General features: G+C 43.2%; 1 protein-coding gene across 2 annotated transcripts; it reads left to right on the top strand.

Annotated features, from left to right (window-relative positions):
• Positions 1-960: 960 nt before the first annotated feature.
• LOC149860036 (CUB and zona pellucida-like domain-containing protein 1) lies at positions 961-23,476 on the top strand. 2 transcript variants are annotated; one of them, XM_090057875.1, is made up of 16 exons: positions 961-1,154; positions 2,524-2,605; positions 3,937-4,035; positions 4,961-4,996; positions 7,149-7,534; positions 8,018-8,116; positions 8,222-8,257; positions 12,674-12,769; positions 13,474-13,503; positions 13,834-13,979; positions 14,788-14,805; positions 17,359-17,391; positions 18,111-18,146; positions 18,610-18,645; positions 21,305-21,483; positions 23,039-23,476. In XM_090057875.1, exons 10-16 carry the CDS (start codon positions 13,910-13,912, stop codon positions 23,414-23,416), a joined length of 750 nt encoding a protein of 249 aa, XP_089914001.1. In that variant the 5' UTR covers positions 961-1,154; positions 2,524-2,605; positions 3,937-4,035; positions 4,961-4,996; positions 7,149-7,534; positions 8,018-8,116; positions 8,222-8,257; positions 12,674-12,769; positions 13,474-13,503; positions 13,834-13,909; the 3' UTR covers positions 23,417-23,476. The 2 variants fall into 2 exon arrangements, with proteins under 2 accessions (XP_089914001.1, XP_089914002.1); XM_090057876.1 differs by lacking the exon at positions 2,524-2,605.
• Positions 23,477-24,559: the final 1,083 nt, after the last annotated feature.

Here is a 24,559-nt window from a genome sequence, read left to right as displayed (position 1 = left end):
GTCAACTTTCTTGCATTACTCTTGCATTTCAGGACCCCCTATTTTCCAGATGGCTACAACATCTGAAATCATTAGGGCATATTCAAATCAAAGACAGGTGGTGATTGTGTATGGTTATCTACCAGTCTACTACTTCCTAGGGCTAGAACCCGCTTGGTGTTTTACTTACAGTCCTTTCTGTAAGGAGCTAAGAATATAAACCACATCAACATGTTGTGTTTTGTGATGGTTTGGGAAGTGCTGAAGAAGAATAAACAAAAATTATTAAACCCACTTAACTCTTGTTCCAGTTCTACGTTGATAGTATGAACAACCTCTGAACTTGCCTATAAATATAAGAGGAATACTAAATGCTTATTAACCTGAAGATACAATTCTGACCTATCTTACCATTAATTAGGGGCTAGCACATTGCCACACATCTCTACAAAGTCTGGAATCTAAAAACTTTTTCAACCACCCAATTCTAGTTTTCAGTACTAGATGCCAGTGATGTCTAACGATGATATTCCTCAAGCTTCTGACAGGCACTGGAAGGGGCCACAGATTCTGCCTCTGCTTCCACTTCCCACCACAGAGGAGAGTAAAGCAACCTCCACCCCAGAGCCCTCGACTACAGTACTGAATGGTAAGAAACGGCGCGTTATTGGCATCCAAGAAAAATGCCAGAATGATGTATGCAATTAACTTGCTGGAAGCAGGCTTTCTGTCAAACACTCTAGTAACTTAGCTTCCATTGTAGATTGCCTAGGAAAAAGAGGGCTTGCTTCCCACTTAGTAAAATTCTTCAACCTTCTAACTGTCTTGTACTCCTCCTGATTGTAGTGCCGTAAGCACAAAGTCTCTTACCCAGTCACCCCCCTTACTAAAAAGGGGCGCGAAAAAACAACATACCATCTGACATCAAAAATGACGAGGGGGAAAGAAAGAGTGAAACCTTTAAAAACCGCGCCCAGTCCGAACCCAGCAGAAGCCATTTTAGGACTCAATCAATCAGTCTGCCATCAAAAACTCCCAGCGTAACCCCTCCCCCTGCGTATCGACCCGATTTATGATCCGTCAACGAAGAGAGAATTACCAGTCTGCTTGTAACTTAGCTAAAACAGAAAGTATTTAATCAAGCTGCTGTGCCTACGCGTCTCCATCATCGGCGTGTAAGTAAACAAAAATAAAAGCTTCTTTTCTACAACTCGTAAATTTTGTACCCTAGCCTGCGATCAACAGACTCCGTGACCCATAGCTAGAGAAAATCTTACTCCCTCCCTTAAAGGCAAAACGAACCTCTGCACAGTGCCTCAGGTTTTAACCCTGCAGCGTGTGACACTAACAGGTGCTACAGAGTCCACAGAGTCTTTCTCTGCTCCTACCGCCACCACAGAGGACAGTGAAACAAGCAATACCCCAGAAATCTTGACCACAGGTTTGGCTGGTAAGGAACAATCAGAATATGAATGCAATCTTAGGACATTGCCAGAATGACGCATGTAATTAACTGCAAGATTCAGGAAGGAATCTAGCTAGCTAACTAGCCAGGCTTCCATCATATATTATCTAGGAATAAAGAAACACAAAGCTCATTCATCTTACATTTTTTAAATAGAAGGCAAGAGCCCCCCCGACCTCCCACTGGCTGGTCAGCACCCCTTCCCCCCTCCCCCCACAACAGCCCAGAGCTCATGCACAGCCCCCAGCCCTCCCTGTGCCTTTCTAAGTAGTCCAAGCTGTGGCGGCAGCAGCTCCTTCTGGCTGCCACCACTGTCGGCCTCAACCCCATGGTACTGGCAGGGACCTGCATGTGCAGCCCTGCCCCGGACAACTTTTTTTGCAGAACACCCCCAAAAGTCAAAGTGCAAGTCAAACCCTGGCTGGAAGGGTTTATAAATGTGACCGTGTCATTCCCAATGTAACTGGGAATTCAGTCACTAAATTTGCATTTGCCACGTAGTGATATTTACATATGCAAGCTGCTTGGATAGACATTTAACCGAACAATCCAACTTGTGCTCCCAAGCTACAACTTTAACATTCCTGTTTTATTTTTTCCCAGAACAGAAATGACCATGCATAAAGGGCAGGATGGTAGGGGTGGGTGTATTTTAGGTAGATACATCCCTCATACAATCTACTAGACACAGGGATTAGCAACCTACAGATCTAGGCTATGAAGACGGTGGATACAGCCTACAGCAGCTTGTGCAATTTGGTGCATGTTCCTGCTGATGCAGCAGAGGAGGTGTCCACAGGGTCTTACCACCTGTCTTGTTCCATATTCTCTCTGCCACATCTGTTTATCACAAGGGGTTGCTGGGATTTGTTGCCCTTGGCAGGGACAGCATTGCAAGTAGCAACCCATGATACACTTCTGATGTACAGCACAAGATATTAAAGGCATTTGCAGCATGCCAGTTTCCCAGAAAATATGAGATCCAAGCTTTTCCCCCAGAACATAGGTTTAGTTTCTATTATTAGAATAGAATAATAGTTCTATTATTCTCTATAACTAGTAAATTGATTAACCTTCAGATAGGCACTACTGAGTCCCCAGATGCCACAGAGGAAAGTGAAGCAACTCCTATTGAAGAACCCTTGTCTACAGCTTTTGGTGGTAAGGAGCAATCAAAGTGTAAATCAAATCTGAAGAAAATTCAGAATGATGGATGTACTTTAATTGCAGGGCGGAGGCAGGATCAGCTGCCAGTCTCTTGAACATAAAGTAGCCAAGCTTTCATCACTAACTGAATTGCTCCACATATTCTTCTGAAGTACACATTTAACTTTAATGAGTCTCCAGAAGAGGTAGTCTATGGGTTAGGTGTACTTTAGGGAAGTATATACTCACATGGTCCCCTATGTTCATTAGGGGATTAATAGGAATTTGGCATGCTATATTAATTGCAGAGTGTAAAAATGGCAGCCGAATATGGAGTAAAATGCTAAGATAGGATGTGACATATTTGAGTGAAGTGACACAACATATTAAAGGTAAAGATGTCTAAAGTTCAATGTGCAGCACTTTAATAAAAAAGAAATAGGTTATTCCGTCATAGTTTGGATTTTCCAAATAAACTGTGCAAACACTAGATCAAGACCCTTGTCTGTTTAATATGCCAAGCAAAGAAATAATGCCAAACAATGCCTTACTAGGAAATACATAGCAGTATGAAAGGCTAAACTAGGACATCCTTTTGAAATTCCCAAAGCTCAGTAATACTATGAGTGGATGTGATCAGCATTTATAAGGGAACTTTGTGCTGCATATGAAACAGGCCTCTTCTCTCTAGTGTGTACAGAACATAAAGTATGACTGGGCTTTGTATTGTATTGTTGTCAGAGCAAAGTTAACATGGTTGTGCATAGAGCTGGCCTTAGGGAAAAGTGACACCCTAGGCAAACTTGTATTTGATACCCTTTCTTTGAGTCTAAGTTTGTAGTAGTATTAGTGAAAGTTTAAGAAATAAAACCCCAGGGGGAGGTGCTGGTCTGGATCAAAAGACTTCTTTCCCCCATGGGTAAGCACTGCTGCTGCTGTGCAGGGGCAAGTTGGGCAGACTGGAGCATGCACCACCCCACCTTCTTGTGCCTGGCCTGACTCCTCCTAGCAGTGGCTGGAGAAGTGGGGTGGACTTGGCTGAGCACTGCTCCTCCTGCCTGGGGCAGGGATCAGCCATGTGGGGCAGGGGGAGAGTACTGCTGTATGTGTAGGCTGCTCACACACATGTGCTTATGTGTGTATGCATGTCCCAGCTTACTAGAACTTATAGTCATAATTTAAAACTGAAAGATACTATTCCCAGGCAGAGCACAAGAAATATAAATGTTGCATTATTTCAGTTTCCCACAAAGCTTGAAACCCCAGTTTTTACCTGAGTTACCCAGTTCTAGTTTCCATGACTAACAGACCACTTTTGAGTAACAAGTTTAACAATCTTCTACCAGGCACTGAAGAACCCACAGATTCATTTTCTACTCCTGTCTCCACAACAGAGGAGACTAAAGAAACCCCTGCTCCAGAACCCTCGCCTACAACTTTAGATGGTAAGGAGGAATTGGCGTGTAAACAGACTAAGGAAAATGCCAGAAGGATGCATGGAGCTCGCTCACAGGAAGTAGGCAGAATCAGCTGCCATTACTTCAAATGTAAAGTAGCCAGACTTCCATCATAGATTATTTAGGAAAAAAGAAACATGAAATTTAACACTTTTAAAATGTTCAGGTTCATACAAACACAGCCACTTCATCTCAATATACCTGAGAATCCAGTTACTAAAACCGCATTTACACGTAGTGATCTTTCCACGTGGAGATGGTTGGACAGAATTTTAATGGGGTGGTTCCAGATGTCCTTCCAGATTGCAAGTTGAACACCCCTAATTCTTCTTCCCAGGAATAGAAATGAGCATGAAGAAAAGGGCAAGATATTGACGTGGGTATATTTTAGGGAGACTTATTCTTCTCCCAAGAGTGGAAGAGCATGTCAGGATATGGTCATATTCTTCAGGTCATATTGCAAAGTGTAATATTGGCACCTAAATGATGAGTTAAAATGCCACAAGTCCTTTGGAGAAAATGAGGCAAGATGTATCTAAAGTTAAATGTGCATCACCTGAAAAAAGCTATCAGGAGGTTGTATACCCAGGGTTTAAGAGGAAAATAGCAACCGGTCTGTTGAATAGGCTAGATCAAAAAATACTGCGAATGTTCATGATTTGCACTTCTTAAAAGGAGCTTGGGGCTGGGTAAAAGATTGCTCTTTCTCTCAGTGGTTAATTGCAACATAAACCATACCTGGATTTTGTATAGCCATGTAGCAAATCAAAGTATTGCATATGGTATGCATTCAAGTAGGCCAGGAGGTCTCCAAGTTAAATCACTTGCACTTCTTTTTGATAGCATTACTTTTGTTCTGCAAATAAAATGACCATATACAAGAATTAGAATTAATGTTATTCTTTTTCCACAGTAACAGAAATTGAATACACAACTTCTGCACCATTTGGTGAGTCAGGATTATAGAGGGTGCTGCTGTAGACTGAGAATTGTCATAGTGTTAGGGCATGTGTAGATGAAACAGGGGCCCCAAATTGAAGTGGTGGGTTTTTTCATAGTTTCTAGGGTTGGAAGGGACCTGAGTAGATCATCTAGTCCGACTAGAAAGAGAAGGTGTACATCTAACCTCCTCTTAAAGACCCCCAGGGTAGGGGCCAGCACCACTTCTCTTGGAAGTTGGTTCCAGATCCTAGCCGCCCTGACCGTGAAGTAGCGCTTCCTGATATCTAGTATAAATCTACCCTCTACCAGCTTGGGACCGTTATTCCTGGTCAGTCCTGGCAGTGCTCGGGGGAATAGGGACTTCCCCAGTGCCTGCTGGTCCCCTCTAACTAGTTTGTAACAGGCCACTAGATCCCCCTCAGCCTTCTCCTCTGGAGGCTGGACAGGTTCAGGTCCTGTAGCGTCTCCTCGTAGGGCCTGCCCTGCTGCCCCGATTGTGCAAGTGGCCTCCTCTGGACCCTCTCCATGTTGTCCACATCCCTCTTGAAGTGCAGCGCCCAGAAGTGGACGTAGTACTCCAGCTGTGGCCTGACCAGTGCCGCATAGAGGGGGAGGATCACCACCATGGACCTGCTCGAGATGCATCTGTGGATGCATGACAAGGTGCGGTTAGCCTTCCTGACTGCGTCCCCACACTGCCGGCCCATGTTCATCTTGGCATCAGTGATGACTCCAAGATCCTTTTCTGCCTCTGTACTGACAAGAAGGGAGTTCCCCAACCTGTAGGTGTGGAGCCAGTTGTTCCTCCCCAGGTGCATCACTTTGCACTTGTCGGTGTTGAATCCCATCCTGTTCTCATCCAACCACCCCTGTAACCTGTCTAGGTCCGATTGTAGCCTATTGCTCCCTTCTAGTGTGCCCACATCCCCCCACATCTTAGTGTCATCAGCAAATTTGAACAGGGTGCTTTTTATCCCCTTGTCCAAGTTCCTGATGAAGATGTTGAACAGCGCGGGCCCCCACTGCCCACATCCCTCCAGGTCGAAAATGACCATCCACCACCCCTCTCTGGGTGCGGCCCTCAGCCAGTTGGCAACACATCTGACTGTGTAGGTGTCAACACCACAGTCCCCCAGTTTCTTAATGAGAACAGAGTGAGAGTCTGTTTTAAAGCACTGCTTCCATTGAAGACCCTTTAAACCCCCATCTCCTGCCTCTCCAGTAGCAGGGAGGGCTAGCTGTTGGCAGGTGGAGAGGTCCCTGGGCTGCAGGGGCGGGTGGGGGCTGGTTCTTCCCTCCGCAGCAGCAGTGCCCCACCCAGGCAGCACCTGCCTGCAGGCACCTGGCTGCGGTGCCCCCTGGGACCGCCTAAGCCATGGAGGGAAGCACAGGGCCCCTGCACAGCTCAGGCAGGCAAGTTCCAGAGTGAGGGAGGGACATAAAAAAAAAATCATTGTTTTTTTCTTATGCAGAGCCTACCTTCCCAGGCTGCCTGCAGGGCTTCCTGCAGGGCCCCTGAGCTGAACGGATCCTGGTGCTTCGCTCTGCGGCTGTAGGGTAGCAAACTAAAACTCCTCAGAGGAGTTTTAGTTTGTTGTGCCCCAAGTCATTTGAGGCCCATTATGCTGGCAAATTTGCTACAGCGGCTGGAATTACTGCGCAATACACTGCCAACGTGTGCAAATACCAACACCAGTGAAAAAGCATTTAACCCGCTTTAAAGTGTCGTGCACACATGCCCCTCACTTCATCTATACACAGCCTTACTGTCTTCCCCAACCTAGTTCCTAAAACTCATGTGGAAATCCATTCTCCACCCCTTCCCAAATGACTACTTGGTCTTTCATAGCAAGACACAACCAAAAGTAAGATCAGTGTCTGAAGGGCATGGTTAACCACATCTAGATGGATCTAATCCTTTCTTCGTATTTAATCTGCAACTCTCTCTTGAGCTAAGAATAAAAATATGCCACCTTGTGGGGCTTTGTGATCTTAAATATTTACCTCCCCCACACACACACACACTTTCCAGCTAGCTCCTAATGCGCCCACTTCTGAGGAAGAAAACAACAAATCTCCAAAGTTGCTTATGTCTCTGCCAGTATGTGATTAATTATTAAAGTCCTGTATAATAATTAATTTCTTCAACCTTCTTACAGACCCTACAGATTCCTCCTCTGCTCTCAGCTCCACCAGAGAGGGGAGAGAAGAAACCACTGCAGAGCCCTTGAGTACAGCAGCACATGATAAGGAAAAACTGCAAGCAATTGCAATCCAAGCAACATGCTAGAAATACTCATGGAATTATTCTTTTGAAAGCCAGCGGGATCTGAATTTTCAATAAAATGTCTCAAATTTGATATGTTTTGACTTAAATTATGTAGGAAGAAAGAGCTACTAAGCTAAGACATCTTCATTTTTAGAATAGCAGGCTACTAAGATCCTATGGATATACTGATACAAAGAAAAGTGCAGTCACCAGATAGTTCAAAATCCTGCATTGAGGAGAAAATTGAATGCAGTTCAGTGTGTGAGTAAACAGCAGGTAAAACTCCTACTAAGAAGCAGTTTACCCAATTCATAACTATGTAATAAATTGGCTTCATGCTGGGGATGGACACAACACTACCTCTCCCAAGGTGAATGTCCTCAGTAAGGCATATTATAGTGTTGGGCAATGTGGTAATGACAGATAATTTCCATATTTAGGAGGGTTGGATCCAGCCTGCCAGCTGATTGGATTCGTCCTGCAGGCAGGCACCCACCAATTAATTGGATCTGGCCCAGATGGAGGCTGACCCAGCTGCACTCCATATGGGGCTGAGTCAGGACTGACCATTTACTACCGAACTACTCCTGATATAACTAATGTTGCATCAAGGTTGAGAACAACCACCAGTGTCTCAACTTTGACTATAGCTAAATTGTACAGTAGTAGTAATAAATCAGTAGAGTATATATTGTTGACCCACATCAGAAAAATGTAAAGGGCCAGTTCACCCTAACAAAGCCCTCCACCTTCTTACAGGCACTCCAGAGTCCACAGATTCCTTTTCTTCTTCCACCACCATCACAGAGGAGAGTGAAACAATCACTACTCCAAAATCACTGACAACTGCTATTGATGGTGAGGGACTGAAAGTGTAAACAAATATTTTAAATTTTTTGTTTTGCTTTTTATAATAAAATGTTATGAACAGAGATGGGAATTGATATTTTTGTTTTTCCACAGTAACAGATACTGGATACACAACTTTGATACCCTCTGGTGAGTAAAGCATTTTTAATGATTCTGCCCATGTGTTTTGCAACTCCCAGAATTGTCAAAGAATTAGTGTTTCTGTCCAACCTCGTTTCTCAAGCTCTCAAAGTGAAGTTTCCCCATCCCCTTCCAAATGATTACTACTTCTTTATCATGTATGATGCAGAAAGTTTGTCTGTATCTATCCAACAATCTGCTTATTAATGGAACCAAAGTGCTCCTTCATATTTTAGCCAGTAACCCCACTTATGCTGAGAATATAAGCCATTGCACCTTTTTGTGTTTTTGATTCTTTGTCAAGGAAGATGAAGCTAAAACAGAACGTATTTCTACTTAGGCTTCTGAAGCAACCAGTACTATCACATTGATGTCAATGATAGAAATCCCCCAACTTTACTTGTTATTTAAACTGTAATTAGTGCTTAATTTTTAACCCCTAGGTAAACTTCTAGGATGTGATTTAAGCAAGACTTCTGACACTCCCATGACATTCTCATAAAAGAGAAATACAGTCCAGCTGAAAGTACTGTAAGGTGGATACAAAGCTGGGGTGGCAGGTAATCTGTCTAGGAAGAATGGGCCACTAACCTAAATAATCTTTATTTTCTAAATATCAGTGTGGCAAAGTAGGGTCCCTGACTAGCCACAGAGCTAGTTTCCCCACCTGCCTCTGGGCATGCCACCCACCTGTCTTTCCTGCCATGCCTTGTTGGAATATAACTGAGTGTTAATTAGGTGGGAAGCTGCCCATTATACACCCCAATATTGTGGGGGGGAGCTATCTGCAGCTCCATTCCTGCCCTACACTGCAGCCCGAGCCTCCCAGATGGCATCTCAGGCAGTTGACTCAACTATCCCCTTCACCCATTAGCTGTGGCCCCTTTCAAAGGGACATTCAGCTTCTGTATAAGCGCTAGCCCCATCTCAGGCTAGTTGTGACCCCGAGCTTCTTCACTTCATATGGGCATCCCTCGCAGTGGACCCCTGGCCCTTTTGACCCTTCCAGCCCTGGCCCCAGCACTGACCACTCAAGTCCCTCAGTTGGGTCTACGGCTTCTGCCTGCACTCAGGGATGGGGGTGCCCCATTCCCGGCTTGGGTGCTTCTTGAAACAAGCCTGGCCCTGCATTGTCACTCCCCCAGCAGGCTCAGGCACTTCCTGAAGCTTACCTGGCCTTCCCTGCTCTGATGGTATGAATAGCCCACCGGAAGGGGAAGGCTGGAGTTAAGGCGTCCATCAAGGTGGTAACTGGCTTGGCATTTTCTGGGGGCTCCCACGCCACTGAGAGCCCCACTAGGCCACCCACTCCCAGCAGGATGCAGTTTTAGGTCATGCCCAGGACCAGGAGCCTCCAAACCATCCCCTTAAGCTCCAGGACTTTGTATTCATCCTAGCAGCCAGGCAATGTTACTGCCTGGCCTTCCAGTAGCAAACCGCTCTGTTTATATAGGCAACCAGGGATCTAAAACGGCAGCCGCAGTCAAGCACCTGCTGGCTGTTTGGCTCTGTCCTTGAAGTGGCAGGCACCAAGAGTGCCCTGCCACAATCAGGCTCTCAGAGACTTACAGAAACAACATCTGCATTTTGGAATCCTTGCACATGGAGTTGTTTGAACAGAGCTCTAACTGGTGTGTATCTCCATATTCTGGCACAACCCCCGCCCCCAGCTTTGTTTATGACTGCATTAATATATATCAGTGGAGTACAGAATTCTGCCCCTCATCCCCAAAGTTGAAAGACTAAGGTATTGTGTCTGAAATCCAACTTTTTCATCAACCACCCACTTCTAGTTTCTATTATGATGTGCTAATGCTGTCTAATAAATTATTTCCTTACCTTCTAACAGATACTTCAGATTACACAGATTCCTTCTTTACTTTCACCTCCACCACAGAAAAGAGAGAAATAATCACTGTGCCAGAAAACCCCAAAATTTCTTATGATGCTGAGAGATAAAAAAATTATTTTCTAGGAAACAGGCAGAATCAGTTGGTATTCAAATCTACTAAGATAGACGAGCTACGACATCACTTCAGTGGGAAGGAAAAACTGCTAGCCTAAGTCATCTTCATATAAGGCTTCTAGGGTCTTATGGACACATGAGCTTATATCCATTACTTAAACTGTATATGGTAACACTTGCACATCCACCGAACAGCAGAATTGTAGCTGGCGGCATCCTGATAGTCCCCCATAACTATCCCTTCTATGTTTCTGTTTCATTTTTCCTGGTATGTGACTGTGTTAAATGAGCATTGAAAGTGCACTGATCCAGTGCGCATGTTAGTGCACTGATCAGGTGCACATGCTGTTCAGATTTTTCCTCAGTCCTTTAGAACAGAAACAGAAGACGAAGCTAAAATAAATCTTTGAATGATATGAAGACATGAATAACTGCAGTCTGTTCTCTGTATCAGTTCACATACAATGGGGCATGCTCCTTAACAGTCGCTGCAGATTTAGGAGAGTACTGGGATACAGGAAATAATGCATTCAGCATGTAATACTGAATGCTAAAAAAGCCAAGGTTTGGGTGATAGAACTGAAGAGGATCAGGAGGCCATCTAGAGAGAAGCGAAAAAATGTTCTAAGAGGGTATAGTTATATTTGCAACTCCTGAATACAACCATCAAAGAGGATGCTTAATCCCAGCCTATTTTAGTTGTGCTATGTAAAGTTCTAGAGCATGGTCTGTTTAATAGGCCAAAACAGGAAATAATGTGAATGAATGAAATCAGCATTTATTAAGGGGAATTACTCAGTTCCTAAGTCAGAGTCCCAAGTCCCACATTTGGCACCAATTGTTAGCTCTGGATTTAGGACCTAGCGGCCATATCCATGACCCTCAGACCGACCATGACCTCTCCATTTGATAATAGGCAAATGTATTGATACACAGTGATAACAGAAAAGAAGTGATACAAGCAATCAAGCAATTCTGTATATCTACCAAATCCTAGAGCTGTCATCAGTACATGTGGCCAGGATGCAGGCTTCACCCTGAGGCATTCTCTCAGTTGTCAGATGTCAGCATGTCAGCAGTCTGGCGGTGGGATGCCGAGGCTTGCACCTCCCCTCCAGCAGGGTGCATGAGACAGGCTGGTGGTGTGCCCTCTGTCCGTGGTGGCTTCAAGGACTCTGGCCAGGGGACTGGGATGGGGAGCAGGTGAGGACAGGGTGGGACCCAGGTGGAGGACAACAGAGGGAGGGCAGAAGGGACCCTTTGCTACTCTCAGTCTCTGCTTTTGTATTCTCTTTCCCTCGTGATGACTCCTGATGACTCTTGATCCATGGCTATCGCTGGTTTGTCTCTCTGTGTTGTTGTCATAGTCCTTGTAGCTTATCACATGTACACGTAGTAACTTGGTCTTTTTGGGCATTCTCCTAATTTTGTCTGTTCCCCCAAAATGGGGACTCAGACCCCCCCTGCTCTGGGGCCTTGTTAGCTGGTGTCACTTTATCTTGTGTTATGGGCACTGTAGTACATTCTGCCAGTTCCCAGACCATTTGTCCTTGTTGTGTTAGCGGTATGGTACATGCCCCCTCAATAATGTGAATGAATGCAATCAGCATTTATTAAGGGGAATTACTGAATAGCACCACTTCTCTTAGAATTTTACTTGAACATAAACCATAATTGTGGCTTGTATATCATGAAGGTTAAGTCTAGATCACATGGTTTCTTTGGAACATGTTATATATGTTGGTGGTGCCCTGCAGGGTGGTGTATCCAGAGCCATTCCTTGGGAGAGGGCAAATCAGGGTAACTACCTCAGGCCCCGTGCTTTGGGGGTGGCCCACCAACAGTCTGTACAGGCTGTGCAGACAGCGCCATTGGCATGTGTCAATGGCGCCACCACTCTGCATGGCTCTGCATGCTGCCGGCTTCATGCTCTGGCTGCTCGTTCCCCCACCCCCGGGACCTTGCACAGGCTGATATGCCCCTAGGATCAGCTCTGGATGTATCATTCTCTTGCCTTTCCACATTGATCTCCTATTTTCCTTTAAATCAGTTTGCTTTTTACAGGAGTAAGATCTGAGGTTTTTCTTTTTCCACAAAAACTGACATTAACAACACAACTTTTGTGCCATCTGGTTAGTTACAACTTTCCTGAACCAATGATGTCAACAGCAAAAATCTGCCAACGTCACTTAAAATTATAATAGGAATTATTATTAGCTAGAGGATGCTATTCTGATACCCAGAACCAAATGTCAAGGGATAATACATATATATTTAACCCATTTTTCCACAAAGTCTGGAATGTAAACCTGTTAACCAACAATTCAGTTTTCAGAGAGAAGAGGGGGTCTTCTCAGTGTTTTTGTTTCGTTTGGTTTGGGTTTTTTGTCTTTTACTGATTGTTGTTCTCTTGTTCTCACTAATAAGTTAGTCCCTCAATTTTCTGGTCACATTTGCAGAAGACGTGACACCAGAACCCAGTATCTTCTTTACGTCCATTTCAACCCCACATGAAATGTTTACTACTGCAGAATCACTGATGACAGCCAATGAGGGTAAGGGACACTCACGGCGTAAATCTAACCTGGAAGAAACATTGAGAGAAATGTACTCAATAAAACTGCTAGAAAAATGAAAGATAAAAACCAATCTATCAGGCACAATACTTAACTTAAAGCAGTAGCAAAACTGAATAATTTTAAATATGTATTTATAAAAAAAAAGGCATTATATTATTGCCCATTGTGAGAAATGCAGCTGATCTGCTTTGTGGCCTATTTACTTTCCTGCAATCCAGGTTATGCAATACATTCACCCATAAATTGTTTAACCAAGAGCCTATGCAATCTTCATTTTCCTAATCTAGGGCTGCCAGTGCATTATGAAATAATGTAGATTCAGCTGTGCACCTAAAGGGGCATTCAGTTATCATGACTCCATGTTTGTATGTCTTGACCTAACTGGTGTCTAACTGGAGGTGGATAAATCCAGTTGTCACATTTTTTTTCTGGAACCAAGACAGCATAGAAGTTAGGCAGGATACTTATTTGTAACTTCAAACCATGTTTATCATTAAGGTATAAGTACATTAAGGCACAATTGTTTAGTGCTGCATGCTGAATATATTTCCTTGGTAGCTGGATTATTTTCCATATGAAGTTTTTGCTGTTTCTTAATGCAGTTGCTTTTGTTGTTCTCACATTTTAGTGTCTATGTCCTGTGATGAGAATTGATGCTTCTGCTTTTTCCACTTTAACAGGTACTGGAAGCACAACCCCTGTAGCAGCAAGTAAGTCAAGGCTTTGAATTATCTTTGGCATATACTTTACAATATTTCTTTTGCTACCTTTTACACTTGACCCTTTTACTCGCATCTTGTCTGGGCCAATTTCTGAGACTCTTCTAGTGGTGGGGTTTGCATTGCACCACTTTTCTCATCGGTTGTGTCCTGGAGTAAGTTTTGTATCCTTATGCATTTGGCATTACCTTGGGTATTCAGGGCAGAATCTGCTCTATCCAGGCAGTGTTCAGGCTCTTTCTAGGTTCAGGAAATCTCTTAATATTGAAAACACAATGAATATATTAACATTACAAATGCTATATCCTGTGCTCTTCTCAGAGGCTAGTGAATTGAAAGTACAGGTGTTCAGATCACGTTGAAGTCTACCACAGAGGAAGCTGGACAACCATCTGTGATGATACCTGGGACAAAAGATGCTGTGGTTGTATGCAGACAGTTTAGGTGGAAAGGCCACTGCAGTCCAGGTCAGTGCTTATTTTGGTGAAGGCTTTTGAAGTATTTTCCTAGGTGATGTGCAGTGCAAAGGGAATAAACCCTCTCTGAAGCAGTGCTCTCACAGATGTTGGGGTCCCCATAACTTGTGTCCACCATGAAGATGCTGGTATCATCTGCTCAGGTATTTTTCGGTTCCTGTTTCATTTCATATAAAACATATACTTGTTAGGAATAACATGCAATCCTTTAAGTGAAAAGCTCAGCTTGAAGGAGAATGCTATGGGCACCTGTTAGCAAGGGAATCTGTTTCAGTGGCCTGGAAATGCAGGCATGTTACAAGGGTAACCAGTTGAAGGAGAGCAGCATGGTCCATTAGCTCATCAGCTCTTTAATCACTAGAGAATACAGCCAATTCTTCCACATGATTCCATGAATTTGAACCCTTCCGGGTTAATCTCTGTTCTTTCTGCAAAGGTTGGAGGTCAAATTTCCCCTCCTGTTGGAGAATTTAGGAGAAATTCAGACAGGGGCAGTGTTACACTGCAGAGCTTTCCTTGCTGTAGGGCTCCATCTGCTGGGCTTCACAGGGTCATTGGCATCACTGTAGTTACCTTTTCCAGCCCACCTGTCTGCACCGGCCACTTCTTCGTTTCGATTTGGAGTTTCCTTATATTCTCTCCTTCTCACTCTTTTTCCTGCATTGAAATTCTACCTAATTTGACTTCTTGTTCCTCAATATCTGATGACATTTATTTCAACATATTTTTACTAAAGACTAAGCATTTCACTTAGTTTCCTGTTATCTTTTTTTATTATTATGTCTTCAACAAACCCCAGAGACACATACTATAAGAGGTAAGCCTTTTTCAGCCTAATTTTAATGAATATTCTCCAGTTTTACATAACGATTTAAAGGGCAGAAAATTCTTACGGAAAGCAGTTACTGGTTCCCTGGTTCCTGTATCCTGTTCATTATATAAACCAGTCTGCATTCTCACTCAAATAGCAGATTTCTGTAGAAGGAAGTCCAGCTTCTCCTCAGTGAGTTTCTTTACCACTTTTTTTAAAGTAATTCTGGTTATGAATATTCTTCAGATTCTTCTAAGCACCCCTGCCATGTTCTGCTATGCTGTAGCGACATAATTGCAAACTGGGATTTGCGTTGTTTTTCAAATGAGAACAGGAATAACTTCCTCCATAATGCAGCATCAGTTTGCTCATACTGCCCTCGGATTAACTTCTCTCATGGGCTAAGTATAGACAGTCAAAAAGCCTGGGGCTGAATTAATTGAATCTTTGCAGGTGTTTGTGAGGAGTGAACCTGTGGGGAAACCATCCCCTTTGCCCCGCACTGGACCCCCAGCCAGGATCTGTCCCATGTAGGGGAAGGGAAAAGGGGAGAAGGAGAAGCCCCCAGTGGGGTGCCTCTTCCCCGCTCTCCCTACGCCCAGAGCCGGTCCCCCTAAGCACATCCACTCTTCAGTCTAGACGGCGTGGAGAGAAACCCTCCTCTCTGCTCAGCGCTGGACCTCCAGCTGGGGTCTCCCTGCTGTGGGGCAAGGGGGGAGAGGGGAACCCCCAGCAGGGTGTTTCTTCCCCCCACTGCTCAACACCCAGAGCCAGGAGCTGTGCTGATCACATAGCCATGCCCTCTCCTTGGCCAGAGGCCAGCTGAGGGGGAAGAAGGGGGATGCCCCCCCAGCTCTGGACACCCAGCTGGGCTGTTACCCCCCCCCCATTCCCTCCTCAGCTGACTGAGCAGAGGCATGGCCATGTGATCCACCTGGCTCCTGGCTGTGGGGAAGCCTGCAGTGGGGGATTTATTTCCCTGCCTGAGCCAGGAGCCAGCCTGGCAGGCTGGCTGTGCCCCCTGCTCAACCAGCCTGGGTGATCACCTGGCCATGCCCCCTGCTCAGCCACAAGCCAGCTGAAGAGAAAGCGGGGGGAAAACAGCCCCAGCCCAGCTTTGGATCCTGAGCCAGGCTGTGCCCGGCACAGAGAGTGGGAAGCCCATGATGGGAACAGTTTTCCCCCCCCACACCCATCTCAGTTGGTCCAGTGGCTGGGGAGGGGGCATGGCCAGGTGATTGCCCTGGCTCCTGGCTCAGGTGGGGACTGCAGGCTTCCCTGCAGCTGGCAGCTGGGCTGATCGCCCAGCAACTTCCTCCCCAGCTGGCAAGCCGACTGAGAAGGGAGAGGGGAGGAAAGGTGGAAACCTCCTTCCCTTCCCTCGTCCCTCCCACCCATTCCCGACCCCTGCTGCCATCCCAGGAGCAATGGAGTGAGCACAGCCCTGGGCACCACCACTTCACTAGAGCTGGCCTAGGGGATCAGAGCATCACAGCTGCCTGGCACCTCCCAGGCAGAGCTGCACCCCGGCACCTCATCTCTACCTGGCAGCTGGGCCCTGCTGCCCCTGCCCTGAGCTCCCTGCGGTCATCGTGCAAGTTCTCGCCACATCTTCTATATTCACCCTGCCCATGGCAAGCCCTGCATGGCTGGAACCAGCGCTCGCTGCCCCTCCGGCCTACCAGGCTCAGCCTCTGTAGCTCCCATCCCACTCCACCCACCAGGCTGCAAGGCAGGATACCAGAGCTCTTAACTTGGGAGGAGGGAGGGGGCTCGCATCATGGGCTGCAGCTCCGCTTCCCCAGACTCCCCAGTAGCATGGGACTCCCCGGTGAATGCAGACCGCAGCCTGGCAGGTCCTGGTGTGTCCAGCAGAGAGCACTCTGCTGCCCTGACTGCGACGTTCCCTGGGGTGGCCAGTCCAGCAGGGAGTGAATCCGGGACTTTACTCCCCAACCCCAGCTGGGAACTGGGCCAATTCTCTGGCCAAGGAAGGGGTGAGGTGGGGAAATCCACCCCACTCCTGGCTGCTGGGGCTGGAAAAGTCCCTCGCTGGAGCGGAGAACACAGCCCAGGCTGCTAAGCATGCTGGGGGCTCCCATTTAACTTAAACCAGGAAGGGGTCTGAGACAGAAGTTCCAGAAACTAGTTTGACCCAAATCAGTTAAGTATGATACTACATTCAACCAGGTTTGTCTTAAACCAGTTTGGGCCATTTTGAAACTGGATTATGTGCACTGAGCTTATGTTCTGTTACAGGTTTAAACCAGTTTCTGATCACTTAAACTGTTTATGTGTAATTTATGTCCCTAGCTATGGAGGGAGAAAGGCACAATTTTGCGGTACCAATGTCAAGTAATAGGCTTCTCCAAACAGTTGAGATTTAATTACTCAACAATTAGAAAATCCCGGTCACAATCTGGATGAAAGCCCAAAATTCGGACAAACCAGCCTTTGCATTGACTTTGTATCCTTGCTTTGGATACAAAGCCTTTAAACAGTCTACATCATATTGTGACAGTTACTAAACTGGGACTTTTCTCTTATGCCTTTGATAAGTTCCTGGAGTGTCCCCTACGTCTGAAAAAGCAGGTATTTATTATTTTATTTTTGTCATAATTATTCATATGTTTAATTGGTAAATTAAAGTTTGGACATGAACTGCTGATTCTTAACCATGCTAAACAGAGCTGTCTGTTTTGTGGCCCTTTCTAATGACAAAGGGATTGCACCAGTAGTCCTTGCTGAGATATTGCCACTGAACTCTATTGTCGTAAGTAAGGGCTATTTAGCATGATGAGGGTCATGAGAACCAGGCTCTGAGTAACTATGATCAAAGACAGGTGACTGATTATTCGGTCAGTGAGAGAAACTCATCACTTCTTGTAAATGTGTTTTTATTTTTTTTTAAATGGATACAATATTATTTTTACATTTTCTTAGAAAATCCATTCTGAACTAAATAAAAAATAAATCAGCTTCACCATTTATATTTATCCCTATTAACCAATAAGCTGTGTTTCCATAAAATCCCATTTGAAATACAGGATTTGGCAATTAACTTAGTGTCACTGGAATGGGGAAATCCAGGCAGTTATGGGGGTTGTAAATTAAGCTTCAGGAGAGGAAAGGGAAACCTCTAGGAGTTATGTCTTCCAGGCCACCAAACTTTCCTTTTCCACAATGACTTAGTTCACTGTAATAGCAAATCCATAGTATTATTTTAATATTCTTAAGTAAGTCATGATGTTTATTTAAGTGTTTGTTTCATATAGTATTTAAGTTGGTCTTTTTTCTTCTCTATTCCCCAGCTCCTCCTATCACCACACGGGAGTCCATTACTATATGTAAGTAGTAAAACATTATCCTGGTTGCGTGACTAGTTAAAGAGAAGCCTATAATCTTACAGTGCACTGATTGGCTTCCTGTTTCCAGTGCTTTCCATGCCCCAAATCCCAAGGATATGGCAGATATCTTCAGAAGTAAATCCATACTCATCTACTCAGGCTGGTCTCATCTACAATACAGAGAATTTGATAGCTTCTTATGTGGATCCAGTTGTTGAAGTCCAGTTTTAGATGTGATGCATTATTGCACAACTACCTGAAGATACCTACTCCGATACCTCCAATACTTTCCAAGCTTTGTACAGTCTTCATGTTTGCACTAACAGATTCTTGTTAAACTTATAGTTTGATATATTCCATATTAGCCATGATGTTATAGAAAATGTTGCTTTTCCAGGGACTCATATATTTAATAAAAAATAGTGTTTTATTTCTGTCTTTCATTATCTGTTTGCATTACCAGCTTTTCCGTCTGCCACCCAAGAGCTCATTACAACCGGTAAGCCTTTTCTTTGTCTTGCTTTAAAAAAATCTGCTTTTAACAGTTGAAACCTATTTACATACCTATGTGGAAGGTAACCTATTTGAAGGGCTTACAGTGGATTTTCTGACTTACTATCTGCAGTTATGCATGAACATGGAAACAGCAGTTATCTGTAGAAGTAAATCGCTTTTACCTTGCTTTCTAGTGTCTCATCTCAAGAAAAAGGTATAAATCACTATGTTGAAAATCTACAGCATCTTTCCCACAAGGTCTGAGGCTGGATTGCTGGACCTTTCTTTTTTATTTATTAATGGCCCCCAATGGTCAGATCTTAAGACAGACTGATATTTTGCAAGTAGGCTAAGAGTTTTGAACATATATATATTCTTTTAAATAAAAAGACTTATGTCTAAACCCTCTGTGGTATTATTCTAACATGTTTAATTATATTTTTTCTCCATCAGATAACTTTTGTGTTTCAGTTAGAAAATACCCAAGTCTCCATAGCTTCAAAATATATTACTGGGTGCAATTCTGGTTCTAATTAAATCAATGACAAGGCTCCATTGTCCTCAGTAGTGAGTCAAGATTTGATTTTATTTTAAGGGCTGTCATCACTTGCCACTTATGGCTAACAATTATTGTGCTGGAGGGGTTGGATATCTGTTGGAGAATACTTTAAGGCACTTTGGAGAGATGCATCTCTGTTCCTCACCTTCTATCATCTATGCTAACTTCGGTTGTTGAACTATAGTTTCTAATTTTCTTGTCTTTTAAATACATTTTGAGGCAAATGGTTAATAAAGCTTAATAAAAAAATATTGTTGTGAGAATGGTCCTTAATTCTAGCCTATTGCTTTATTTTTATATTAACAGCTCTTCTGCCTAATACAGAGCTAGTGCTTGTACTAGTGATGTTGATGTTTTTCAAACTTGTATTATAGTAACACCTTTGAATCCTGGTCATGAACCCTTGCCAAGCGCCATTGAGCTAAGCGCTGTCTAAATACTGAACAAACCATAGTTCCTGCCCTAAAGAGTTTACTGTAAATCTAGCTTGTCTATATGGGCCCTTTATAGTCAATCACATTAAGGGTATCATACTGTAAATCATGTCTTCTTATTGTCCAAGTCTAAGCCTGTTAAACTCAATAGGAAACCTACCGTTGACTTTTGTGGGCTTTGGCTTAAACCTTTTGTTAAGTTTTCCATAAAAACGTACCGCTGCCAGGATAGTCATTTTCAAACTGATACATAATTCCAAGTTTACTTATAAATTAACATAGTATGTTTCATTAGGTGCTTAAAAATAGGCTGGGGTCATCTTTGAAAATCTGGCTTGATGTACTACATACATTTAAAAAGACATCTACCTTGTGCCTATGAATTATGTGCACTTATGTGCAAACAATTAATTCAACATAGACACATAGCTCAGGATTCACAACGGATCTTAAAGCATGACATTACTTGTCCATACGAATACCTGTAGAATTCGGTCTATCTCCTACTGAAGCCGAGTCTTGCCCCTTTCAATTTTCAGTACATTATTTTTTCTTATATAACTCTTTGGAAAGTGATCATAAATGACAGCAGCATCCAATGTATCTGGTAATATTTTCTCATCCTCCATTTTCTAATGTAGTTTGAATTGATGTCTCTTCACCTAAAAGTCATATTTACTGCTCACAGCTTTCCCGTAGCAGTACACTACTAATCACTTCAAGCATAGCACCTAGCAGATTATTAGAACCCAGGAGCTACGATTCAGTTTTGAAGTCTCACGCAGCCTAGGGTCCTGATACTCGGAGCATGAAGGCTGGAAGGTACCCCAAGTATCAGCTATCAAAGCTAGGAAGTTCCATCAGAAAAGACTCTTTCCTGTAGGGACACTTCAGAGAAGACTGTGGATAGTCCTGGAGTGGGAAAAAAGTCAGAGACCATTTGTGAACCACTTAAACAAGGGAGGAAAGCCATAGAGAAAGGAAAGTTAATTGAAAGCTATCACAGAAGCAGCTGTGGAGAGCATCTGAAGACCATGGGGAAGGCAGAGAAGGATGAAGTTTGCCAGTTAAACTGATTCATTTATGTTTTAAGCCATGGCTCAGATGATGCAGAAATGATACAGCTTTTGAAAACTTCATCATTGAAGCAGCTCTGGTAGAAGGAGCTGTCATTGTTAATGTGTGGCAAGAGGATGAGCCAATCTGCCCTCACACGGCTTATCACAAAGCTTGAGTCTGCAGTTTTAAAGTGGGCTTCCCTTGACTTGGAAAACTGCTTAATAAGATCCCTGTTTTTATGTGCTGCTTCAGAGCATGCAGGAAGGTCAAGGTCAAGCAAGCAAATCAGTGGATTATTGCTATGGCCTAACTCTCGGTTTAGCCTATTAGCACAAGAGTTGTAGAGCAGAGCTAATTTGTACAGCCTGTTATCACTCAGTCCTATAAAGGAAGACAGGAAGAAGTAAGAGTTTTCAGTGGTGTTAATTTACTACTAAGAACAGGCATGAATTTGTTTTCTTTCCATCCAGCTTTTATTCCCAGGGTAGTGAATGTTTTGATTGCTTCCTAGTGATGTGCATAGAATAATCAACAGCATACCTACCATATTTATGCTGAAACATATATTTTTAAATAATGTTTACTGATATTTAAATTTCCCCCCTCTGCAGTGACACTTTTATGCCAGCCAACCTACATGCATGCAGTCATTCAAGTAGCTTATATCAGGTCCAAAGTCTACTCTGCATTGTCTCTTCACTTGAATGACCAAAACTGTAAACCAGTCCTGAATCCTTACACTGCAGTATTCTACATACGACATGGTGGTACCTGTGGGACAAGAAAAGAGGTAAGAGCATTTGCATTTGAAAATATTAGATAACAAAATGGTTTGCTAACATTATTTAAAGATGAACACCTTTCAGAGTATCTTTATGATCTGTAAAATATTCCCAATGGGGAACTTAAAATGTAGCTACCTTGTTTCATGACAGCCAGCTTTCTGGGACTGCCAGAACTGTAATTACAATGTAAACTAATTACTTGAGTATTTGGGTAGCTACAATTTGAACTAATTACCAAAGGCTTCTTAACTGTTGTAACAAATGTATAATCTCTCTGTTTTGGGCTTAAACAAGAACCTTTAAAGCATACTAAGTACTGGGCACAGTTGTGTCTAGAAATAAATGTAGGAGTAATAACAGTCTAGAAATAAATGTATGAGTAGTAACAACACAAAGGAAAAACTCAAAGGTCCAGTGCCATTCCAGCTGAAATTAGTGATTGCAGTATGGACTTAAAAAAAAGTAAGATCCTGCTTTCTTTACTTAAGTCTTTTGCTTCAAATGATGGACTATGAGTGGTTTCAGCATTTAGATAGGGTCTTGTCTGCTTATTTTGGAGAGCATATATTGCTTTATACTAAGGAAACAGTATTTTTTTTTCAGTGGTGCCTTAAGTAATTAGGCCCATTTTGGAAATTTTCTATTCAAGAATTGAGAGTGACTTGAGTGGTTTTCTGCACATAGGTGAATGTCATCCTTTATACCTAATACAAAGCTATACACAAAGCATCTTTGTACATAGGCACTACCACACAGATGCTGGAAGAGAACAAGAAAACAAATCAGAATTCTAGGGACAATGGCCACCGCAGCTCAGGAAGAAAATTGTGATCATAATGAAACACATTAGATTCTGCGTAGATGCCTTACATTGTTTAAGAGGTTACTTAACAACACTACTTGCTTCCCTGCTGACCCCCACATATTAATACTACATCCAAACCCGTAGAACTTATTCACTCAAAATACCCCTTGGGCTTAATAGAAGTCTTACAAATGTAAGGTCTTTAGGACCAGGAGTCCTACTTCCATCTCTGTTTTCATTAAAAACAATAGTGTCTTTACCTGATAATGAAGAAAATGAAAACTACTTTATAGTTAAAATTCAGCAATTAATTGGAACTACTTTCATTCCACTTAAAGTAAATGAGAGAGATGAAATGTTATAGGTTGAAAGAGATCATTCAGCTCATTTCTTGCCAGTACAGAGTTGTTCCCTTGAGTATTTTTTCCAGTGTTTTGCCCAATTTATTTAAAATATTCCTACCAATGTGTCTTCCACCCCAAACCTCAAGAGGGTAAGCTAATCTCATCACCGAGGGGTTTTTTTTCTTGATACACACCAGATATTTTCCTTCATTACTTTCATACAAGGTCAATGATCAAGCATAAAAAGTCTAACATTGACATGAAATGTTTTGCCAAAAACCATTTTTACTGGTGTTCAGAAAATTCGCTACTGCCTCATCTGACTTTCTACTGATTTGTAATACGTTTCAATTCTTTAGGTTGTCATATTTCAGCGAGACATATAAAACATTTTTTTCTATTTTTTTTCAGCTACATAATGGAATTATCAGGTATTCCAACACAGTCACAGCATCCACTTTTGGAAGTGATTTCACCAAGAAGAAGAATAACCTGCTACAACTCACCTGCAAAGTGGACCAGAGAACAAATGTCCCTATTAAACAGCCTGCGCCTGAAATAGCTCATCACAAACAGTTCATTGTAAAGTTTTCTTTTTATGCCCCATCATCTTTGTTGCACCCAATGAATTCTCCACCATTCTATGTCAAACAAAATCAGGATTTAGTAGTTCAAGTCACTATCTACAGCTCTGATCCAAACCTGATATTATTTGCAGACACTTGTGTGGCATATCCTAATCTCCGTGACTTTTCAACAGTGGAATATGATTTAATCAGCAGAGGGTAAGGAAACGTCAAACTCAGTTTCAAAATAAACACTTTACATTTAGCTGATCTCATCTGAAAAAATGGCACATGCTTGAACCCATAAGCCACCGACCTCAAAGCCTTAGTAGGTTCTACCACTTTGAGGTAAAGGGTTATGGCCATTAGCATCAATCAGCCACAAGAGGGTAATAAAGACTCACATTCCTATTACCGTGGTTCGTGCAGGAGCAGCACCAGCCTCTTCCCAGTGTGGCGGCTGAGGTGGGCTACACAGAAACTTTGGGGTTGGGGGGCTGCACTATACATCTCCTGGCGAAACATACTTCTTAGGCTGGGCTGGGAACACCATGCCTCTGCAGGCTGTGGGTGGCAGCAAGGCAGGCTCAGCTGCGTGGGGCAGGCGGTGGTGGTCCAAGAGCGATGCTGGGATTGGTGGCTATGGGGAGTCTAAGGTGAATTTTGGGGTTGCTGTAGCCCCACAAGCCCCTCCACTGGTGCCATCCCTGGTTTTATATATGCTTTCATTGCTATATTCTGTTTATGGAAGGAGTAGGAAAGAGAAACCACTCTAAAATCTCTGCAGGAATTTTACATCTCCCTAACATAAGTAAATTGAGGGAAGAGTGAAAAAAAGATTGGGGGGAGGGAAGGTTCTTAGTTTAAAAAAATGTAAACTCAAAATGGGAAAATAACATTAGATAACAAAATAGCACACTAGCTCTTTACGTATTTTTTTCAATAATTCTTTTCAACTTCATATGTTAAGGAGCTTTAAAATGTGAACTGTGAGCTTTATCATCTAAAATATATGAAGGAAAATTTCTATCAATTGATGATGCTACAAAAACATTAACACAAACTGTATTGACTTAAATCTAAACTTTTAACTATTATGACCATTGCTGCAATCTAGCAGGGTTGCTAAGTCAATATGTTTTTTACAAACAATATGCAAACTTTTTTTCTGGGCACATGTGCTGTTAATGAGCTGAAAGCCTACTGTGCAGTAAAATACTGTGCAGTAATTTTTCTCTAGGAACGTATCTGCACACGTACCCATCAGCAGCAAATCTGCTTCTCGTGGGAGCAGTTCAGTGCAGGCCTACTCCTGCCCTTTTCTGCTCCCATACAGCAGCCAGGGGGAGACCTAGGCTCCCCAAGG

This window comes from Crocodylus siamensis, chromosome 7, assembly GCF_052110815.1.
Source record: "Crocodylus siamensis isolate JL-2025a chromosome 7, ASM5211081v1, whole genome shotgun sequence".
Lineage (NCBI taxonomy): Eukaryota > Metazoa > Chordata > Crocodylia > Crocodylidae > Crocodylus > Crocodylus siamensis.
Note: the sequence above shows the minus strand (reverse complement) of the source record. Positions and strands in the feature narration are given on the sequence as shown.